Genomic DNA, 18339 nt, shown 5'->3' on the forward strand with positions numbered 1-18339 from the left:
AAGAATAAATGATTTTGTGTTAGGAGACTACACAAGGAGCGATGTATGACGGTTCATTGTGAGCGTAGTAAATAGGGTTCCCAATGTTCCGATTGTTGAGGTACGGACCTAAAAACAACAACTACCTAAATGGTTTTCCTAATTGTCCGAGCGTTAGCTAAGGTCTCCGTTTCAGCTAAGGCAAAAATGCTTTGGTATGTCCGATTGTTCTCCTCTACAGTTCGCATTTCTTAATAGATTCTCGTGAAATTTTGTGAGCAGCATCAGTAGTTAGAGTTTTTCTGTCCTTTTATAACCATATTGTGTTCGCTGTGATAATGACTCGACCAAAGACCTAACTCCGTATAAGATAAATATAGTCTAAGAACGTGCCTCGGAAATCAAGAAAATTTAATTCTCGCACAGATGGCGCTACCACCAATACCAACCTTTGGCCTATTCTCGGCTAGAGGTCGTTGACGGTTTCGTTTGTTATTTAACAATTTTAAAACATATCAGTGAAAGAACATGACGCAAAACCGCCAAGTTTGGCGAAAAAGAGGGCTGACCCCGAATAGGGATAAAAGCCAGGGGATTGATTGATCAGTGAAAGAACATGGGTCAAAATCATATAAAAATAATAAATACAAATAAAAAAAACATTTATCCATATAACATTTTTTTTGATATTTGTATATTTAGTTTTAATCGTGTGTCGATATATGGCAGTAAATGTGCCATTCTCAATCAAAAGGGTACTTATTGTCGGTTATCAATAAGGCACTATTTCCATATAGCATTAATTTAAAATCAACCTTATCGACAAGCGACAATGTGGTACCTTTTGGTTGAAATCGTCACAAATTTACTATGACTACAAAATTTACTATGACAGTACCCCTCTATCCTCTATATTCTCTTTGACTCAACCAAGTATTTTATATTTTTAAATTTATGAAGCTTATCGCCATATAATTGCTCATTTGCTATCTATGTTACTATATTTTGTTATAAAATTCAACATGTGTCATCATCATCCCTATTCTTCTTGCTAAGCGTCCTTATTTTACCCTCGAATGCGATGTTGGACTCACCAGCAAGTCCTCTCAGCAGGAAGTCGCGCAGCACGCTGGTCGGCGCCGGGTCCGAAGCGGAGCTGGCCGGTGCCGGGTCCGAAGCGGAGCTGGCCGGAGCCGGGTCCGAAGCGGAGCTGGCCGGTGCCGGGTCCGAAGTAGAGCTCCCGGCCGCCTGAGGCTCTGGAACAAAGAAGTTCCATCAATCTCTGGTGATTCGTGCCACTACTATCGTGGGAGAATTGGATAGGTTAGATTACTATCGGCAAGTAAAATAACCGCGATGCAGTTGGTGAACACGCTGGCGCAGTCAGGACAGATCTTGGTGTCTTTCGGCCCACTACTGCAAGACTATCCCTAGTCCCGGTTGACTTTTTTAGGGTTTCGTACCCAAAGGGTAAAAACGGGACCCTATTACTAAGACTCCGCTGTCCGTCTGTCTGTCACCAGGCTGTATCTCATGAACCGTGATAGCTAGGCAGTTGAAATTTTCACAGATGATGTATTTCTGTTGCCGCTATAACAAGAAATACTGAAAAGGACGGAACCCTCGGTGCGCGAGTCCGACTCGCACTTGGCCGGTTTTTATTATATACCTACCGTTGCTGAAGTTATGTGAAACTGTGTTAGCGTTACCTGATTAAGCCTGCCCGTTGTTGACTGGTTTTTCTGTGATTATGAAGAAGTTGATGATAAGTCCCGCTTGGAGCTGCTCTCTGATCAGCCTCACAACGGAGTTGGTGAGGACGGTGGCGCAGTCCGGACAGATCATGGAGTCTTTTGGCTCACTATTGCAAGACTATTCCTATTGCCGGTTGATTATTTATTTTATGTGAAACTATGTGTTATCGTTACCTGATTTAGCCTGCCCGTTGTCAACTGGCTCTTCCGTGGTGATGAAGAAGTTGGTGATAGGTCCCGCTTGGAGTTGCTCTCTGACCAGCCTCACGACGCAGTTGGTGAGGATGGTGGTGCAGTCCGGACAGGTCTTGGTGTCGCCCAGGTCTTCTACTTTGCGTATCTTTTTGCACTTGAAGCAGGCTTTCATGTTGTGTCTTTCTTCGTCTGTAAAAAGAAAAAAAAAGCGATGCTAGAAATTGTACTAAATTAAAAGGTAAAACTTAAATGATAACATTTGTGACGTTTTCAACCAAAAGGTACCACATTGTCGCTTGTTGAGAGGTTGATTTCTAATTGAAGCTATATGGAAATAGCGCCTCACTGACAAGCGACAATTAGTACCCTTTTGGTTGAAAATGGCACATTTCTTCCTTTTTTATTCAGTTTCAGTTATTTATTTGCTTTATTGTGGGACTTACCACATTATAATGTATAAATTGTATAAACAGATGTCAATCACAATGAAAAAATCAACGATGATCAACTCTGGTCAACGTGGGACTTGAACCCACATCTTTGGATTGCTTATTTAGTAGGGTAAGTAGTGATTGTAATTTATAATAATTTAAATTTCATTAAAGTTAACTCGTACCTACTGACATGAGAAGTGCCGTACAGGATTAGAGATGAACACTATGCTCTCTCGTCAGTAATTTTTTGACTTTAGTATTGCTTTAATGAATTGGCTACAGTAAAAGCGGCTTTTGAGATGACCGCGTGATGACCGTGAGATGAGATCACCGCGTGATCGTATAAGTTTCATACTATAGTACAGTCAGCTGCAGAGAAAAGGTACCCCACGTCCATACTAATTTACAGAACTTTGTATGCAGGGGGGGTGCCTTTTCTCTGCAGCTGACTGTACTATAGTATTTTATTAAAAGTATTTTAAAAATACTTACTAAAATTAATTCACTTTTAATTTCGTGCTACACATTCATTTATATTCACATTTTTTTTGATAATTTTCGGAATATGTCTATTAGTAGCTCTACGTTGGGAATGACCGGGTCCTGGAGCTGGGGGCCTAGCCAATATGCCAATCGTTTGCGCCGTAGCGAACGAAACGCTATTGGCTCTCTGTGACACTTATGCTATATTGGGTAGGCCCTCAGGAGCGGTATTCGAAATCCAAATTGACCTATTAAGGTTTGCTTTTTGAATGCATTATTGACTCTTGATAATAAATATCGTAACTTAACCTTTTCGACGCCAACGACAGATATATCCGAATTGCAGGTCCAACGCCAAAGACGGATTAATCCGTCACAGACCACAGAGCAACATAGACCTACGTGCATATGCATAAAGTTCAATTTCAGTTTTGACACTTCGGTGACGTGGCGTCCGAGTGACAGCTTTTGTGTTTGTCACGGCATCGAAAATGATATGCATACATATCATGTAATGCATTAACGTATCATGTAATTTAAGCATCAACTTCATTACGTGTAATCAAATCAGCTTTAGTTAAAATTAATTCACACTACGTGTTACGTTTACATCCTTACTTTGTTCCGGATTTAAGATTCAGAAGTATACCTACACATCTATGTATTCTTATGCATACAAAAAAGGATCGAATACCGCATTTAAAGTTAAAGAAATAAAACTAACAATTGAATACATTTTATAATTAACGAATTTATTTTTATTTAGGCAACAAACAGTCATATACAAAAATGATGTATAAGCAATGTGTTAATAGACCATGAGTGCCCTACCTTAATAAAATAATTTCTAATCTAAAGTAGCTAGTGTAGGAGCAGTAAGCGGAAAACAAAGTTATCATTAATTAACAAACTTATCAGTAACTTGAGTGTATCTATATTCATTCATCTATGTATATGTACGCACGGGCAGGTTGCTTACTCGTACATACATCCACACGGGGTACACAAAGAATGTTATAAATTATTTATGTATAAATTTTATACCTATTACAATGTTAAATTATAGAAGTTGTTACAAAAGTTTAATTATACCTACTTAAAACAATTTCGATTTAAAGTGAGTAATAATTTGTTTATTAAAACTTTCACAGGTTTTATACGAAAAAAAATCAATGTGGGATACATTTATATTATAATAATTGAGACAACGGTTGAAATAAGAATTTGAGCAATATCTTGTACGAGAGAAAGGAAAAGGAATAATATAATTGATAATTAATAACAATTTAATACACATTCGTATGTGTACATAAAACAAGTTTTATAGGAATGCAATAAACATAGCAGATATATGAAAGGAACATTAAAATAACTAAGTAAGACTTATAGCGTGATATAACAAATTTATAACACATAAAACCACATATAAATCTCGTTTGGACTAAAATACGTGAGCTATTTAAACCGTGAAATTACCTGTTATAAAAACCACATTTCACATGTAGATTTCAGGAGACATTTAAAAAAAATGAACTAGAAAGAAAATTAGGAAATGTCGATTTTAAATACATAAGTTTCATTCGTATTATGAAAGGGTAAAGTATTATTAGGTTCTCTGAAGCAAAGTTAGTTTATTCCAGTAAATCTATAAAAAATCAGGTCATAATGAGAGTAGACAAATAAATTCACCGCATTGTCACTTTTCACACAAGTAGTTATAGCTGTCCCAGCCACTGCACATATAAACGTTCACTTCCAACGCTACTACGCGTGTAGCCTATAACACGTTTATTCCGTTTTGTAGCGAAAAGCGCCTATTAACCATTGATTTATACATATATTACTTAGTAAAGACGGGCCTTACGGGGACCCACTGGTGAGCATACGAATGCGAGCCAATCGTGCAGTCCAACGCAACTAGTTGCGACCAATCGCGCGCGTGATGGGAACTCATCGACCAATCGCGTTGTGCCATTCCACTGGTGCTCACCAAACGAGAATGTTCTTTCGGAATAGGGAGTATTACAGCAATGTTCTGCCGCCAGAGTGCGGCACTACTGGACATACTAAACCAAAGACTAACTTATACATACTAGGCCTTAAACAGTTTTTTGACAAGTTTTCACTATGACATTGATCCATTAAAGCGGTTTGTTTACAGGTGGCCTATCGATCGAATAGGCAAGAGTGAGAGAGGCAGAAACCGAACTTTTGATTTTCTTGTTTTGCGGTAGGCCCTGTGATTGTACTAGTGACGCCCTCTACGCAGAGTTTTTCGTAATATTCCCTATTACATGAACGGGCCTATCTTTACTTTTGAAATCGTTGCTATTAACAGAGAATCTGCATAGCAGATGGCACTGAATGTAGGTATTAACAAGCATCCGGATGATGCTTAACCATATGATAATTCAGACTGGCCTTCTGCACGAACCGCGCGCCACACAACTCGCACACCTTATTCTTCTCCCCTTTGTGAATCTTCTCATGCATTCGTAACGTCATCTTCCGCGGAAATTTCTTGTGACACCACCCGCACTCGTGTATCTTTTCCGGTTTATGCTTGATTAAATGCCTCCTCAGATGCTTTAAGCTGAAGAAAGTGAGATTACAGAACTCGCACGGCACGGTCCTTTCTCTCAAATGCACCTGTCGTTGATGAAGTAAGACTAGACAAGTCTTCTTGTTTCTGTAGCCACAGATCCCGCATGTCGGTATCGGCGTTTTGTGAACGTCGTTCCGATGCATAGATAGCTCTCTGTCTGTGAACATTAAAGGACAATCGGGGCATTTCTTCAGCGTGTGCATTTTGAATATATGATTCTGTAATCCTAGTTTTGTCTTGTACTGTTTCTTACAAATGTCACAGGTGCATTTGCTGTTTTCTGTAACCTTTTTATTGCTTTCGACTTCAATGTGGTGTGTGTTGACGAGATGGTCGTTCTTCTTTTGCGTTGTTGTGAATTCTTCTTGGCAAATGGGACATTTGACGTCTGTATGACGGGTGATGACGTGTCGTCTCATCGTGTAGGCGCTACTGACGGGACGGTTGTCACAGAGTACGCACAAATATTTCTTCTTGGCGCCAGGTTCCTCGATGATGGACACGTATGGAAGGAGACGTAGTTCCTCTTCAACTAGTGAACCTGCAAATCGACGGACAGTAGATAAAATGCGTGTTTGATTGATAACATTTTGTAAATGCCACTAAATTATTTGTATAAAGAAATGACTGTAAAAGTATACCTGAAGCTACATATCACAATTTGTCTAGTACTTATCTAATGAAATTTTCCTCCATTGCTTTCTTCAGTGTTTAAAGAGTGCTTTATTAACGTCACAATTTAATTGTGGTTACTTTTTTAAACAGAGACCGTTATTAAAGCTGTCACCGCCGCATTTTGGAAATTGCACTTTAATAGGCAATATTACGCGAAACTCTGCGTAGGGGGCGCCACTTCCACAATCTGAGGGTCTATCGTGAAACAAGAAAATCTAAATTTTGTTACCTAACATCTCTGTCACACTTGCATATTCGAGTGACAAAGAGGCAAATAGCAAAATTTTTCTATAGGAAACGTTATCTCCTGGCAGTTTTAGGGTCCTATAGTGTAATGGCCAGCAACATACTAGAAATTGATGCTGGTTTCCAGATCAACCGTTTTGAAACAGCCCCACCAAGTCAATACAATTGTATTTGATTTGATAGAAGAACGATATAAATGTCAAATAAATTAAGTGTTACAAATTTTGAGGACTGACTCATATATAATTTTGAAATTCTTTTACACAAAAAAAAGTGTTAAACTATCTACGACATATTTTATTAATTTATTTTGTCGGCATAAGAAACGGTGAGGAAACGAAAATAATAGTAGAAAAAACAAAAAGTTTTATAATAATTTTATTATTTCAATCTTTATAATCACTATGGCATCTAGGGATACATGTTAGAATATTATTTTCCTTATTTAATATAATAATAAATGCAATTAAAGCGCATTGAGATCAAAAAATCAGTCAATTGTTATATGTTGCCCCTAAAAATACAGCAGAGTTGACGGCTATAGAAGTTACCTACTTTTAATATGAATCATACATTTTAAATTAAAATTCACTTGTTTCGGTGATGGCTTTTCGCATGGAACCTAAGTCCGGCTCGCTGCACAAAAGCCGCACCGCACACTTCGCAGTTATAGGGCTTTTCGCCAGTGTGGATCCTATAATGTGTCCGATAACACTCCTTTCTGGCAAACGTCTTAGCGCACACGTCACACTTGAACACCCGCTCTTGATTATGCGTGATCATGTGATCATGCAAGTTAGATCGAGTGAAAAATCTCCGCTTGCAAATTTTGCACACAATATTTTTTTCATTCAGGTGCACGTTCCGTTGATGTCTGATTAAGGCGCTTTCTTTTACAGACCGCAATCCGCATATTCCACAGGTCGGCATAGGAACGCCGTGTACCTCGTTTAAATGAAACAGTATTTTTTTCCTAACGAACTTGAGCTCACAATGCGGGCAGTTTCTCTCTATATGCACATCCATCATATGTTCCGCTAAAGTATTTTTTCTTTTAAATTCTCTGCCGCAGTGCCCGCAGAGGAATTTCTCTGGTTTCTCCACTGCGTGTACAGAATACATGTGGTTTTTTCTTTGAGTGTGATACATGAAGGTTTCGGAGCAGAGTGAGCATTTGATGAACTTCTGTTTCAAGTGAGTCCGCGATACATGGTTGCGCAGGTCTGACAGGCGTCTGTAAGAGACTTTACACGCTTTGCACATGTGTTGTTTGTCTGTGGACAAGTCTGGGGCGTTTGTGACGAACTCGTCTATGTGAGCTTTACCTAAAAAGAAGAGAAAGTCTGTTACTTTATTATTATTCGGTCTGTAACTATTTCCTCATGCTCATGCTAATTGTATACTACTGCACTAGTTTATAAAATCTACTAATTGATCTGCTTAGACTTTTTGATTAAGATTTGTGTAAATAAAAAAGCGAAAAATAAAAAACGTTCACACCTTGTAAAATCTCTCAAAACGCTGATTATCGCCTGTGTGTACTTTCTTTAAGTTGCTATACTTGTTTGAGTCTTTCACTGTAGAAATACCTTTTGATATTTAAATGCTTTATTCAGTAGTAGCTGCCCATACTAAATCGATTAATTTCAATACTGTACAACTGTAACAAGTAGCTTTCTGGGCAATTTATAATGTTTAGGTTGATAATAATTTTACGGTCTTAGGTACTGAATGTACTGATCTATCGTTAGTCACTACATACGACAACGAGATGTTTGGGAGAGCCTAGTAAGTTTCTAGCAAGCAAGCAAGCCACATCCAATGGTTTTGCTGTGATAAAATATATAATAATCTTAGAAACCGAAATAAATGTCATACATGAAGAAAAAGCGACCAAGGTCCAGGACCGACCCAGTGCCCAGGGTTGGAATCGAACCAGCGACAGCGGCCGGTACCCAAGTCCCTCGGCCAACCGGGCCACGGTCACGGCATGGCGTCGAATTTTCCAAGTTGTCATTTCCTGAGGGCTTGTGGCGCCCTGTGGCCTATTTTTTTTTCTTCGTATATGACATTTCGGTATATAATTTTGTAGTAGTGTTTCTACTTCAAATATTTTCTAAAATAAATTAATATGTTCTATTAGTTCTAGTAGAGTTCTTTCTTAGAGCTTGAAAACGGAGAGCTAGGCTCTCCGAAAGAAACATGTTATTGTCGCGCGTGGCTAAAAATAGTAAAAATATTTCGTAAAAATGATTACCTACTTTAGTCGCTAGAATTAAAATTTGATGTTTAGGCAAATGTCATCATTTCATCATCAAAAACACCGTGTGCCGTCTTTAATGTATAGTAGGTGAAAATCAGAAACCATTTAGAGTTAACTATTTTATTCATTAAAATCCATAAATTGTTGAACTTAAATACATATTAAAATTAATTAAGTATTAATACTTATTTGCCAAATGTTGATATTGTTAACCCAAATTTATTTCTTATTAATATTACAAGCTATTACGTTATGTCATATAATTTCTGTATCATTTTAAATTTAAATTTCGTAGTACTCATTATAGTACAATTAACTACAATATATTCTACATCTTATGTCTAAAATTATAAACTTGTGATTTCGACTGACTAGGGTTAAACATAGAATCGGTATATAAATTTGCATTTAATTACATGTGTCTCATGTAATTCAATTCTTATTTATCATTTTGCGTTGACACGCTCACGCCGTCCTACCTACAGGCGACTTCCGTCAAGGCGGGTGCTGCGGCCACAACGGCAGAACTAAACAAGCGGCGCAAATATGCTGTCCTCGGCGAGGGCTACATATTTGCGCCGTTCGGAGTCGAAACTCTGGGACCGTGGGGGCCCAGTGCCAAATCATTATTTAAGGATATTTCCGAGCGCCTTGTAGACGCCTCTGGTGACCAGAGGGCTGGCAGCTACTTCGGCCAGAGACTAAGTCTGGCCATCCAAAGAGGTAACACTGCCAGTCTTCTGGGCACCATAACACATGATAGCGACCTGGGGAGTTAGTTTATTATTATTGTATCAAATCTACTGCGGATGGTGTACCGAGACAAACCTTACTGGTTTAACGGTACTTTTGTAATTAAGTTGTATATTATGTGTATTTACCTAATTAAAATAAAAAAATAAAAAATAATAATTTAATTTTAAATTTAATATATGTTTTTTATTTATTTTCAATAATAAAATGATAAATAAGAATTATATATAAATTATATTCAAGTTTAAAAATGACATTGACATTGTGTACTGTTTCATTTCAACTGTGGTTACTCATAGAGTACGTCTGAATGTCTGCCAAACCAGTTTGACAGTACTGGCTTCCCTCGAATGCGGCTGACCCAAATGCAAATAAGTATACTGAAGTTTGAGACAATACTTTGTGCTTCTTGTAGAACTACGAGTATTTTAAAAGCTTAAGTAACAAGTTTTACACTTATACATATAATCAGGATTTAATAAAACCTTTTAAAAAAAAATAAGAAAAAATATTTTTTTTTGCTTCGTGTTGGTTTGAGTTGATGATCTTATTAAACTTAAAGATGTGCAAATTGTCATGTTTTTAAGAAATGTTAAATTTCGTTCCTTTTTAAAAATCAAAAAATGAAAAGTTTCCGAAAAATGTTGAATGTGTAAAATCGCAATTTTGTAGTTTCCAACACATCACTAGGCTTAATTTAAGCTATAACTTTTATGTCGTAATTCATAAACGCGCTACAAACCTCAATTTCATCTGCCTTCTGTAATTTTAACAATGAACTTAGAATAAAGGGATAAAACATAATTTAAGTAATTGGGGTTTAATTTCAATAGTTGCCAGCCTGTTTGTGGCATTGTTTTGCTAGAGGTACTGACACCTATTGGGGCTCTATCGATGTCAATGGGGCATTTACATTAACACTTTATTTTGTTCTGTGTTTAAAATACGCAATTTAATATAACTGTCTAATAGATAGTTTCATTAAATTGCGTAACATTTGAATTATTTTATTAATGTAAAAAATGCTTGTTTGTCAAAACTTAGGAATATCTGATTACTCTTAATTTTAGCAATTACTTCAATTTGATCGTCTGTTGCAAAAGAAAATTGAAAATCCAGTCTTATTATTAGAAAAATGAAAATGAAAATATTTATTTCAGACACCAGGTGTCCATATTTTTGTCTACAAGACTATATGAGTAGAACATGCACAACTTTGAGCATATACCTAAATTCTAAAAATGCGTTGTCCGAGATTTTTAAACTGTAAGAAATGTTTTCATTATATTCTCTTATATTGCCTCCGGGTGTCTCAGTTTGACGTGGTGTTGCAAACTCCTATGCTTCACAAACGCGGCCTCACACACAGTACAAACATGTTTCTTAATCTTCACGTGTGTCTTTTCATGCTCAGTCAAGTTATTCCTCCACTTGAAAGCTTTTCCACATAATTTACATTTAAATTTCTTTATATCCTCATGCTTCATTATATGGAGATTTAAGTTTTTCTTGTGTGAGAACGTCATGGAGCATTTATCGCATTGGAAGTGTTTCTCTCCCATGTGAAAGGTTTTGTGGTGGCGGATGACTTCGAAGGGGAAGGAGAATTTTTTGCCGCATGCCCCGCAAGAGGGGGCCGGTTTGCCGTGGACCTGTTCTAAGTGTCTAGCGTGCTTGTGGGGGGTCAGCTGGGCCCCGCAGATAGTGCAGGGGCGGGTCTTCGGGCGCTGTTTCAGGTGCACGTGCTTGTAGTGTAGCCTGAAGTACTGGCGTTGCTTGAACGTGTTGCTGCACGTGAGACACGTGAAGGTTTTCGAGCCGTCTTCCTCTCGAGTAACGGTACATATTAATTTGTCTGTTTCGTCCTTCGATTCCTTCCGTAATCTCCCTAGAAAAGAATTTGAAGATGTGTTAGTATGCTTGTTCTTCTTTGTGTCTTGATTCATAAAGTTGCAGTCTAGGAAGCATTCTAAAGGAATCTATAGCTATGTCATGCGTTTGGATATTACGAAACGAATTTCTAACATATGCCACTTTAAAAATATATATATTAAAAACTAAAACAATAACTGAGGCATTTTCCCGATAATGATAAAATTTATACAGTTTGTTAGTTATTGTTCCACATTATAACAGTTATTATTGTTATAAATAAGAGGAAATAACAAAATATGAAACCTAAAGAATGAAATAGAAACCATTATCCTCCCTTCTTTACTCGTATTGTATTCAATGTACTAACAATATTATTGTATTTACTTTATAACATAATTTGAACAGACATCTGATACTTACAAACAATAAAATATATGTAGGTAGATTGTACTCCTCAAACGGTGACATTTTGTTTAAAAAACTTTTCAAAACTATAAAGTTTTCAGACTCATTGTGATTGATGTTGCTCTTGTCACACCTTAAACATTCGCAATACTTACATTGCGTCTTAGTATAAACTTTAGTGTATTAAAAATCAAAACACAAGTTATTTTTAAAAGTAGCTGAACAAATGTTGGTCAGCAACTCAGCATGAGTACAGCCTACAGTTTAATTTTTTGCTCGTATTACAGGCACCCGGTAGATATAGTAGAGTAAAATGTAGGTATTTATAAAGGTCAACTTATACCTGTCAAACACTTAGATCATCTATTGAAACCTGCTGACATTCTCTAGAAATTCGCCACACACACTGATAATGAAATCAACTTCCGTACCACCATATCCACATTCACAACTATGCACACTTAACTTCTTATCCTGTGTACGATATTGATAAGGATTCTGACCGAATTTTCAGTCACCTTTTTGTATTTTTTCGAAAACGATTTATTTTCCTCTTTGAACCCATTATTTTTGACTAACACACACAATGAAAGGAAAGTGACCAGCCCTTTTCTGTAGAACACATAAGGTTGTGTCAGTTATTTATGTGCGCTTTATTGTGCAATATACTTACTACAGCGCAGGTTTCTTAATTTTGTACCATCGATCGCCTGGCGTCCGGCGCACGGCATATTCTTTCGCCGTCTGGCGTTCAAAAGGTTGGGGTTAAGTGTGTTGCTGTGTCTTGAAAGAACTGTTCAATGTTTATCCCCTTATTATTAAAACTTAGCCGAAGCCAAGCTAAGTTAAGTTAAGGCTAAGTTCGGCTTTGCTTCGTTTCGGCTTTGCCAGCCATGTCAGAGCCCACGCTCGTAACTAGCTAGGGTCGCCGTTGCCGATTACGGCATGGAGCTATATATTAAAACTTAGCAACCTCTGATTTTTTTTCTCTTTCTAACAAACAGAAATATCAAAATGATCGATAGCGACAACTATTATCAACGGTTTGTTAGATTTGACAAACGTTTATGAACCATTTCTCAACTAATGTGATCGGAATCTTTTTGCATGGCATTTTTCTAAATTACGCAGTTAAGCGCGTGGTTATTTATGCGATAAACGCAGCGTTAAACGCTATGCGTTTGCCGCACAGCCATTTTACATACATTGACACTACATTCCTTACGCGGTAAACGCAGCGGAAACGCAGCGGTAAGCGCATTCTCAGTTTTCCTACATTCCGTTGACGCATGCGTTCAACGCTGCGTTTATCGCATAAAACAACCGCGCGCTTAAGCTTATTTTTAAAATTGTCAGTTTTATTTTAAATTATGAGTTAATTAGGAGATGGTTTATAGTATAAATGAAACAAGAATCATTCACTAATGCATGTATTCATGTTAAAATTTAATAAACATTAAATTTCTAATCCTACTATAGAATTAAACTTAAAGTAACTTAAGACGATAGGGGACAACCGCTTCTTCATACAAACGTAGTCACAATTTTCCTCCCTGGATATATATCCAAGGGGGGACATTTGTATGGATGGGAAGCGATCATGTATTTTCGGCCCCTTTTCTCTTACCCTTAAATGCAGTGATTTATGTATGTACAACAAAAAACATATAATTAGATAAAATCTATTTGGTCCTGTATAATTATTTTGATCGTAAATTAATACACTTTCTGTTATTTTATTCGCAGTATTTAAAAAAATAAAAATAAAAATCATTTATTTCAAGCTGCTAGGCTACCTAAAGTTGAGAAAAATTACATTTCGTTTAAGACGAAATGGCGGAAAATTGGGAAATTTTGGAAAAATTGATGATTTTTAGTATGTAATTTAAGCGGTTTTTTCCGGGGTTTGCAATTATTTATATTTAAAATCTTTATTATAGGTATATTTCAAATAGTATAAATTTCTAATGGTACTGTGGTAGTAAGATTTTTTATACATCTTTTACTAATAATTGTATAAAATTCCACAAATTATGATTTACCCTATGTATATTCTAACACTGGTTTAGCAGTGCAAAACGATTTTTTTATTTTTTTTTCAGAATCAGTAAACAATTATGTAAGACATATATTAATTTCAGACAAAAAGAAAAAATCATACATGCATTAAGGGTTAAATAAATGTGTATTGATAACAACTAGGTTAGATTTCTTAATGTTTACATATTTTGTAGGCATGTACCTACCTATGTTGTTTTTGGTTATATTTTTTTATTTAATCATATCACACACTTGCATGCATTTACAAACTAAACACCGAGAAAAACAAAATCTTAAAAAATAAGTCTAGTGTAAGAAATCCGCGCAGGCTTCGTCCGGTGGCGGTGGCTACAAAATGCAAACGCGGTGAGCGCGGTTTACTTTTACATATGTATTGTATGTAAAGCTTAACCTACAGATGTGCACATTGCGGAAAATTTCCAATAAGTTGGAGTTCTCGGATATTACAGAAAACAAAGGAAACTTTCATCTAGGAAATGGAAATTTTCGGTTTTTATATGAAAAGATTCTAGATTTATTTCAAGTGGAAATTTCGCAATTTTAGAAACTTTTCGAATGCACATCAATACCTTAACCTAAAACCTTAAGTGAAATAAAAGAAAAATAAATTGTAACGTAGATATACTTCCAGAAATAGACGTATCTATATATGTAGTATATTAGGATTTTAGAATCCGTCAATTATCAAGACAGAGCCTACAGAGTAACATTAGGATGTCTTTTGTTCATATGATACTTCAAGTTGCCCGACTGAACGAACGCCTCTTCGCAAATTTTACAAACATATCTCTTGTCATTCAAATGTATCTTCGTATGAACCCGCAAATACTTGGAGCACTTGAAAGCTTTCGGGCAGAAATTACATTTAAAACCTCTAACATCAGAATGTCTGAGATAATGGCGTTTCAAGCATTCCAATCTAGCGAATGACATGTCACACTGGTCGCAATTGTAATTTTTCTCGCCCATATGGTAAGCCTTTTGATGTGATACCAATTCGTGTGGGTAAGCGAATTTTCTTCCACACGCTCCGCAGGTTGGTGCTGTCCAGCCATGCATTTTTTCCATATGCTTCGCTCTGTGCCAAGGAACAAGTTGTTCTTTGCAGATGACACAAGGGAATGTTTTCTTCCTTAGCTTGAGATGTATGTGTTGGTAGTGTTGTAAGAAAGAGCTCCATTTCTTGTACGGCCCGCCACAGGTGTTGCACGTGAATGTCTGTGCTCCGTCTTCTTCCGTTATGGTGCAGAACTTTAAGTATTCACGTCTTACGATCGTCCCTAGAAAAGAAGTAATATTTTGTGAGGATGTTATTTTGGTGAGGTTGCTTAGGTAATGGTTTAACCCCGGTATTGGGATTCAAGGTTTTAATTCAATGAAGGAATACGTTTTCTCGGTCAGTTTATTTCTCAAGTGATTGATTCAGGTATTTCAGGTTTCATAAATGAACACAAAAAGTTATAGTCAAGACAATTTATTACAGTTATAAGGTCATGTGGAGTAAGAGAAACAGAGTTTGTTGCTCGGGGCAAGAGAAACAAGATAAAGATTCACTAAAGTGTTTTTTTTGGCCTAATGTTTCTCTTACCCCATCTAACCTTACCTAAAAGCAAGGCTTTATTTAGGTCTGACTTAGGGAATGCTCCCGGGACTGAATCATATGGCGGGAACCGGGAATTCCCGGTTCCGGGACTGATTTCGAGTAGAAAACCAGTACCGGGAGTACACCCTTTTGTCAGCACAGATTCAATCTGTAAAAATAATTTGTGTGTTTTAGTACCTATTATTTCTCTTCTAAGTCAACACAGGCATCAATCTTTATTAGCATTTCGATGCTTTTCCTTCATATGATATTTCAAACTACCGTTTGTACCGTATCTAGCTTCATCCAAATGTGTCTTCAAATGGGTTTCGAGATTTTTTCTAGTCTTGTACGTTTTTTGACAGTACTCGCATGTAAAGGACCTATCATCGTAATACTTATCCGAATGGTTCGTGAGAGCCTGTCGCACTGTTCGCATTAAAGTTATTTTCGCCTATGTGAAAGACCTTTTGATGCTTTTGAAATTGGTGATTGAAGGAGAAATTTTTGCCACAGGCTCCCCATGTAAAACGCGGCTTCCAGCCGTGGACCTCCTCCATGTGCCTGGGCCTTGGGTAAGGAAGCAGTGGCTCGTTGCGTATGACACAAGGATGTGTCTTCATCTTCAGGTGCACTTCTAGAATGTGCTGCCGAATTGTGATTTTCTTATAGTTCTTGTCGCAAACTTTGCACATGTAAAATTCGCCTTCTCCAGTTTTGGTGCAGTATTTTAAATACTCGCTGGTAGGCCCCAGAAAAGAATGAAGAATTTGTGAGGCGTCTTGTTTTGGACCCTCGGCTCTATAATAAGTAAAAATACAATTTGCACGTACATCACATACTTAAAAGACAACTATTGTAGATAAAACAACTATTGTTCATTGTCAGATTTGTCAGTTTCTTACCCATATAAGCTTGATGCTTGCCGAGTTTCATGTTATCTTTCGGTTGGGAAAATACTTTAGAACTTACAAGCTGGACTGCTGAAGTGGTAATAAAATCTAGTGCTCACCAACTGTTTCTTCAAGTGCTTGTTTCATGTCTCATAAATGACCAAACCATTATAGTCAAGATAATTTATTAGTTGGCTAAAGTACACAATCATCAATCGTACAGTTTATTTCATAATTTTATCATAATATTTTTCATAAATAAGCAAACAATTACAGTGAAGAACGATGCAACGACACACACTATTTTGTCGAAGCATGCGCACATCGGCTTGGCAAGCTGCCATCTTGGTATCACGCCGGTCGGATCGATAGTCGGTTAGATTTGATTCTAAAATTCTAAAAGGATTTCCATCAAAGGTAAATGTTTTCTCTTGAGTTTTAATACTTTTTTTCAGTTACATAGTGAAGATTTCCTATTTAGATTTTTCAGACAGCAAAAACATCAAGAAGACTAGATTACAAACCCTGCCGGGCTAGCACGGGAGGGGCGCGACACTATCTCGCCCGCGAGATAGACTACCCGTCTTTTTCTAGCTGTATTAATTAAAGATGGACGGGTAGTCTATCTCGCGGGCGAGATACGGTCGCGCCACTGCTGTGCTAGGCCTACTGGGTATTCTAAGCGACACATTTTCTCTTCCCCTCAATTAACTATGTCATGTGATTCACCGTATGGACTAATCATTATCAGCATTTGGATGTGCTTGCTTTATATGGTAATTCAATCTACCATTAGTTATAAACGCATTTCCGCATATTCCGCAAATGTATCTCGCTTCATTCAAATGTATCTTCACATGGTTGTGAAGAGTCTTTTTAGTTTTATAACTTTTCGAACAGTGCTCGCATGTAAACGGCCTAACATTGGAATGCTTAGCAGAATGTCTCGAGAGCCTTTGCCGAGTGGCGAATGTCAAGTCGCAATGTTCGCATTTAAAATCCCTTTCACCCAAGTGGTCCGCCCTTTGATGCTTTTTAAGTCGGTTCTCGAAGGGGATTTTTTTTCCGCACGCTCCGCATGTATGGGGCTTCCACCCGTGAGCCTCTTCCATGTGCTTGTACCTCGAATACTGTGGCAAAGGCACTTTGCATATGACACAAGAGTACGTCTTTTTTAGCTTTAGATGCACGTGTACGACGTGTTGCCGAATTGCCTCTTTCTTGTAATTCTTATTGCAAACTTTGCACGTGTAAACTTGTGATTCTCCTTCTCCCGTTTTCGTGCAGTATTTTAAGTACTCGCCGGTACGCCCTAGAAAAGATATAAGAATTTGTGAGGCGTCTTGTTTGGGATCTGAGCTCTAATAAGTAATTTAAAAAAACTGTTAATAGCATACTGAGTAAGTATAATGCAGTCTTTTGCTCTGCCGTCTTATGATTTATAAACTGATGGTGTGACAAGGTTTTTCTGTGGCAACAGTAGTGGCCAATAGAAGATTTAGAGAATTGTGTCTTACAAGCAAATGGTGGTGGTGATGGAAACATCACAATGTTTGATCATGATCTGACAAGAACTAGACCCGCTTCCTTGACTATTCTCAACGTAACGTGTTGGGGCCAATAATTAAGTTAATAATTGAGAAGAAGTGCAAGGAGGCAATCAATTTCTTGATGTTTTAGTAGGTATAGTATTAAATGTAAGCGTAGAAGTACCTACACACGCACACGCGCACACACACACACACACACACACACACACATATCGGCATTTATAGAATCAATGCTCAGGTGCGACATTTCTTTTTCCCACGAACGACTTTTCCCCCTTGTAAAACAAATAACTATTTTTGATCATAATCATAATATATTTACTGTGACTATATGTATACAAAAAAGGTGTTACATTTCATAGGTACTAAAACCATAGCCTACCATCTTAATGACGTACAAAGATAACATAATTACTACCTATAATAACATAATTACATTTGGCTAAGCATAATAAATTATAACTAAGACTAATTTAAAATATAAAAATAAAATAAAAATAATTTATTTAAAATGATTATATCTATGCACCTTATGTCTTTATTTATTCTTATCTATATTAAGTATTTTTGCACTCATATCTATCTA

General features: G+C 37.0%; 1 protein-coding gene across 7 annotated transcripts in view; it reads right to left on the minus strand.

Moving 5' to 3' along the window:
- Window positions 1–18339, minus strand: part of LOC134751985 (zinc finger protein 226-like) — a 92920-nt gene that overhangs the window by 38571 nt on the left and 36010 nt on the right. For all 7 annotated transcript variants that reach the window (XM_063687521.1, XM_063687523.1, XM_063687524.1 and 4 more), the window contains exons 7-8: window positions 1908–2117; window positions 1074–1235 (exon numbers count right to left, since the gene is read on the minus strand). In XM_063687521.1, the coding sequence (XP_063543591.1) occupies window positions 1074–1235; window positions 1908–2117 (372 nt within the window). The remainder of the gene's footprint in view (window positions 1–1073; window positions 1236–1907; window positions 2118–18339) is intronic.

The sequence above is a fragment of the Cydia strobilella genome, chromosome 24, assembly GCF_947568885.1.
Source record: "Cydia strobilella chromosome 24, ilCydStro3.1, whole genome shotgun sequence".
In the NCBI taxonomy this organism is placed as follows: domain Eukaryota; kingdom Metazoa; phylum Arthropoda; class Insecta; order Lepidoptera; family Tortricidae; genus Cydia; species Cydia strobilella.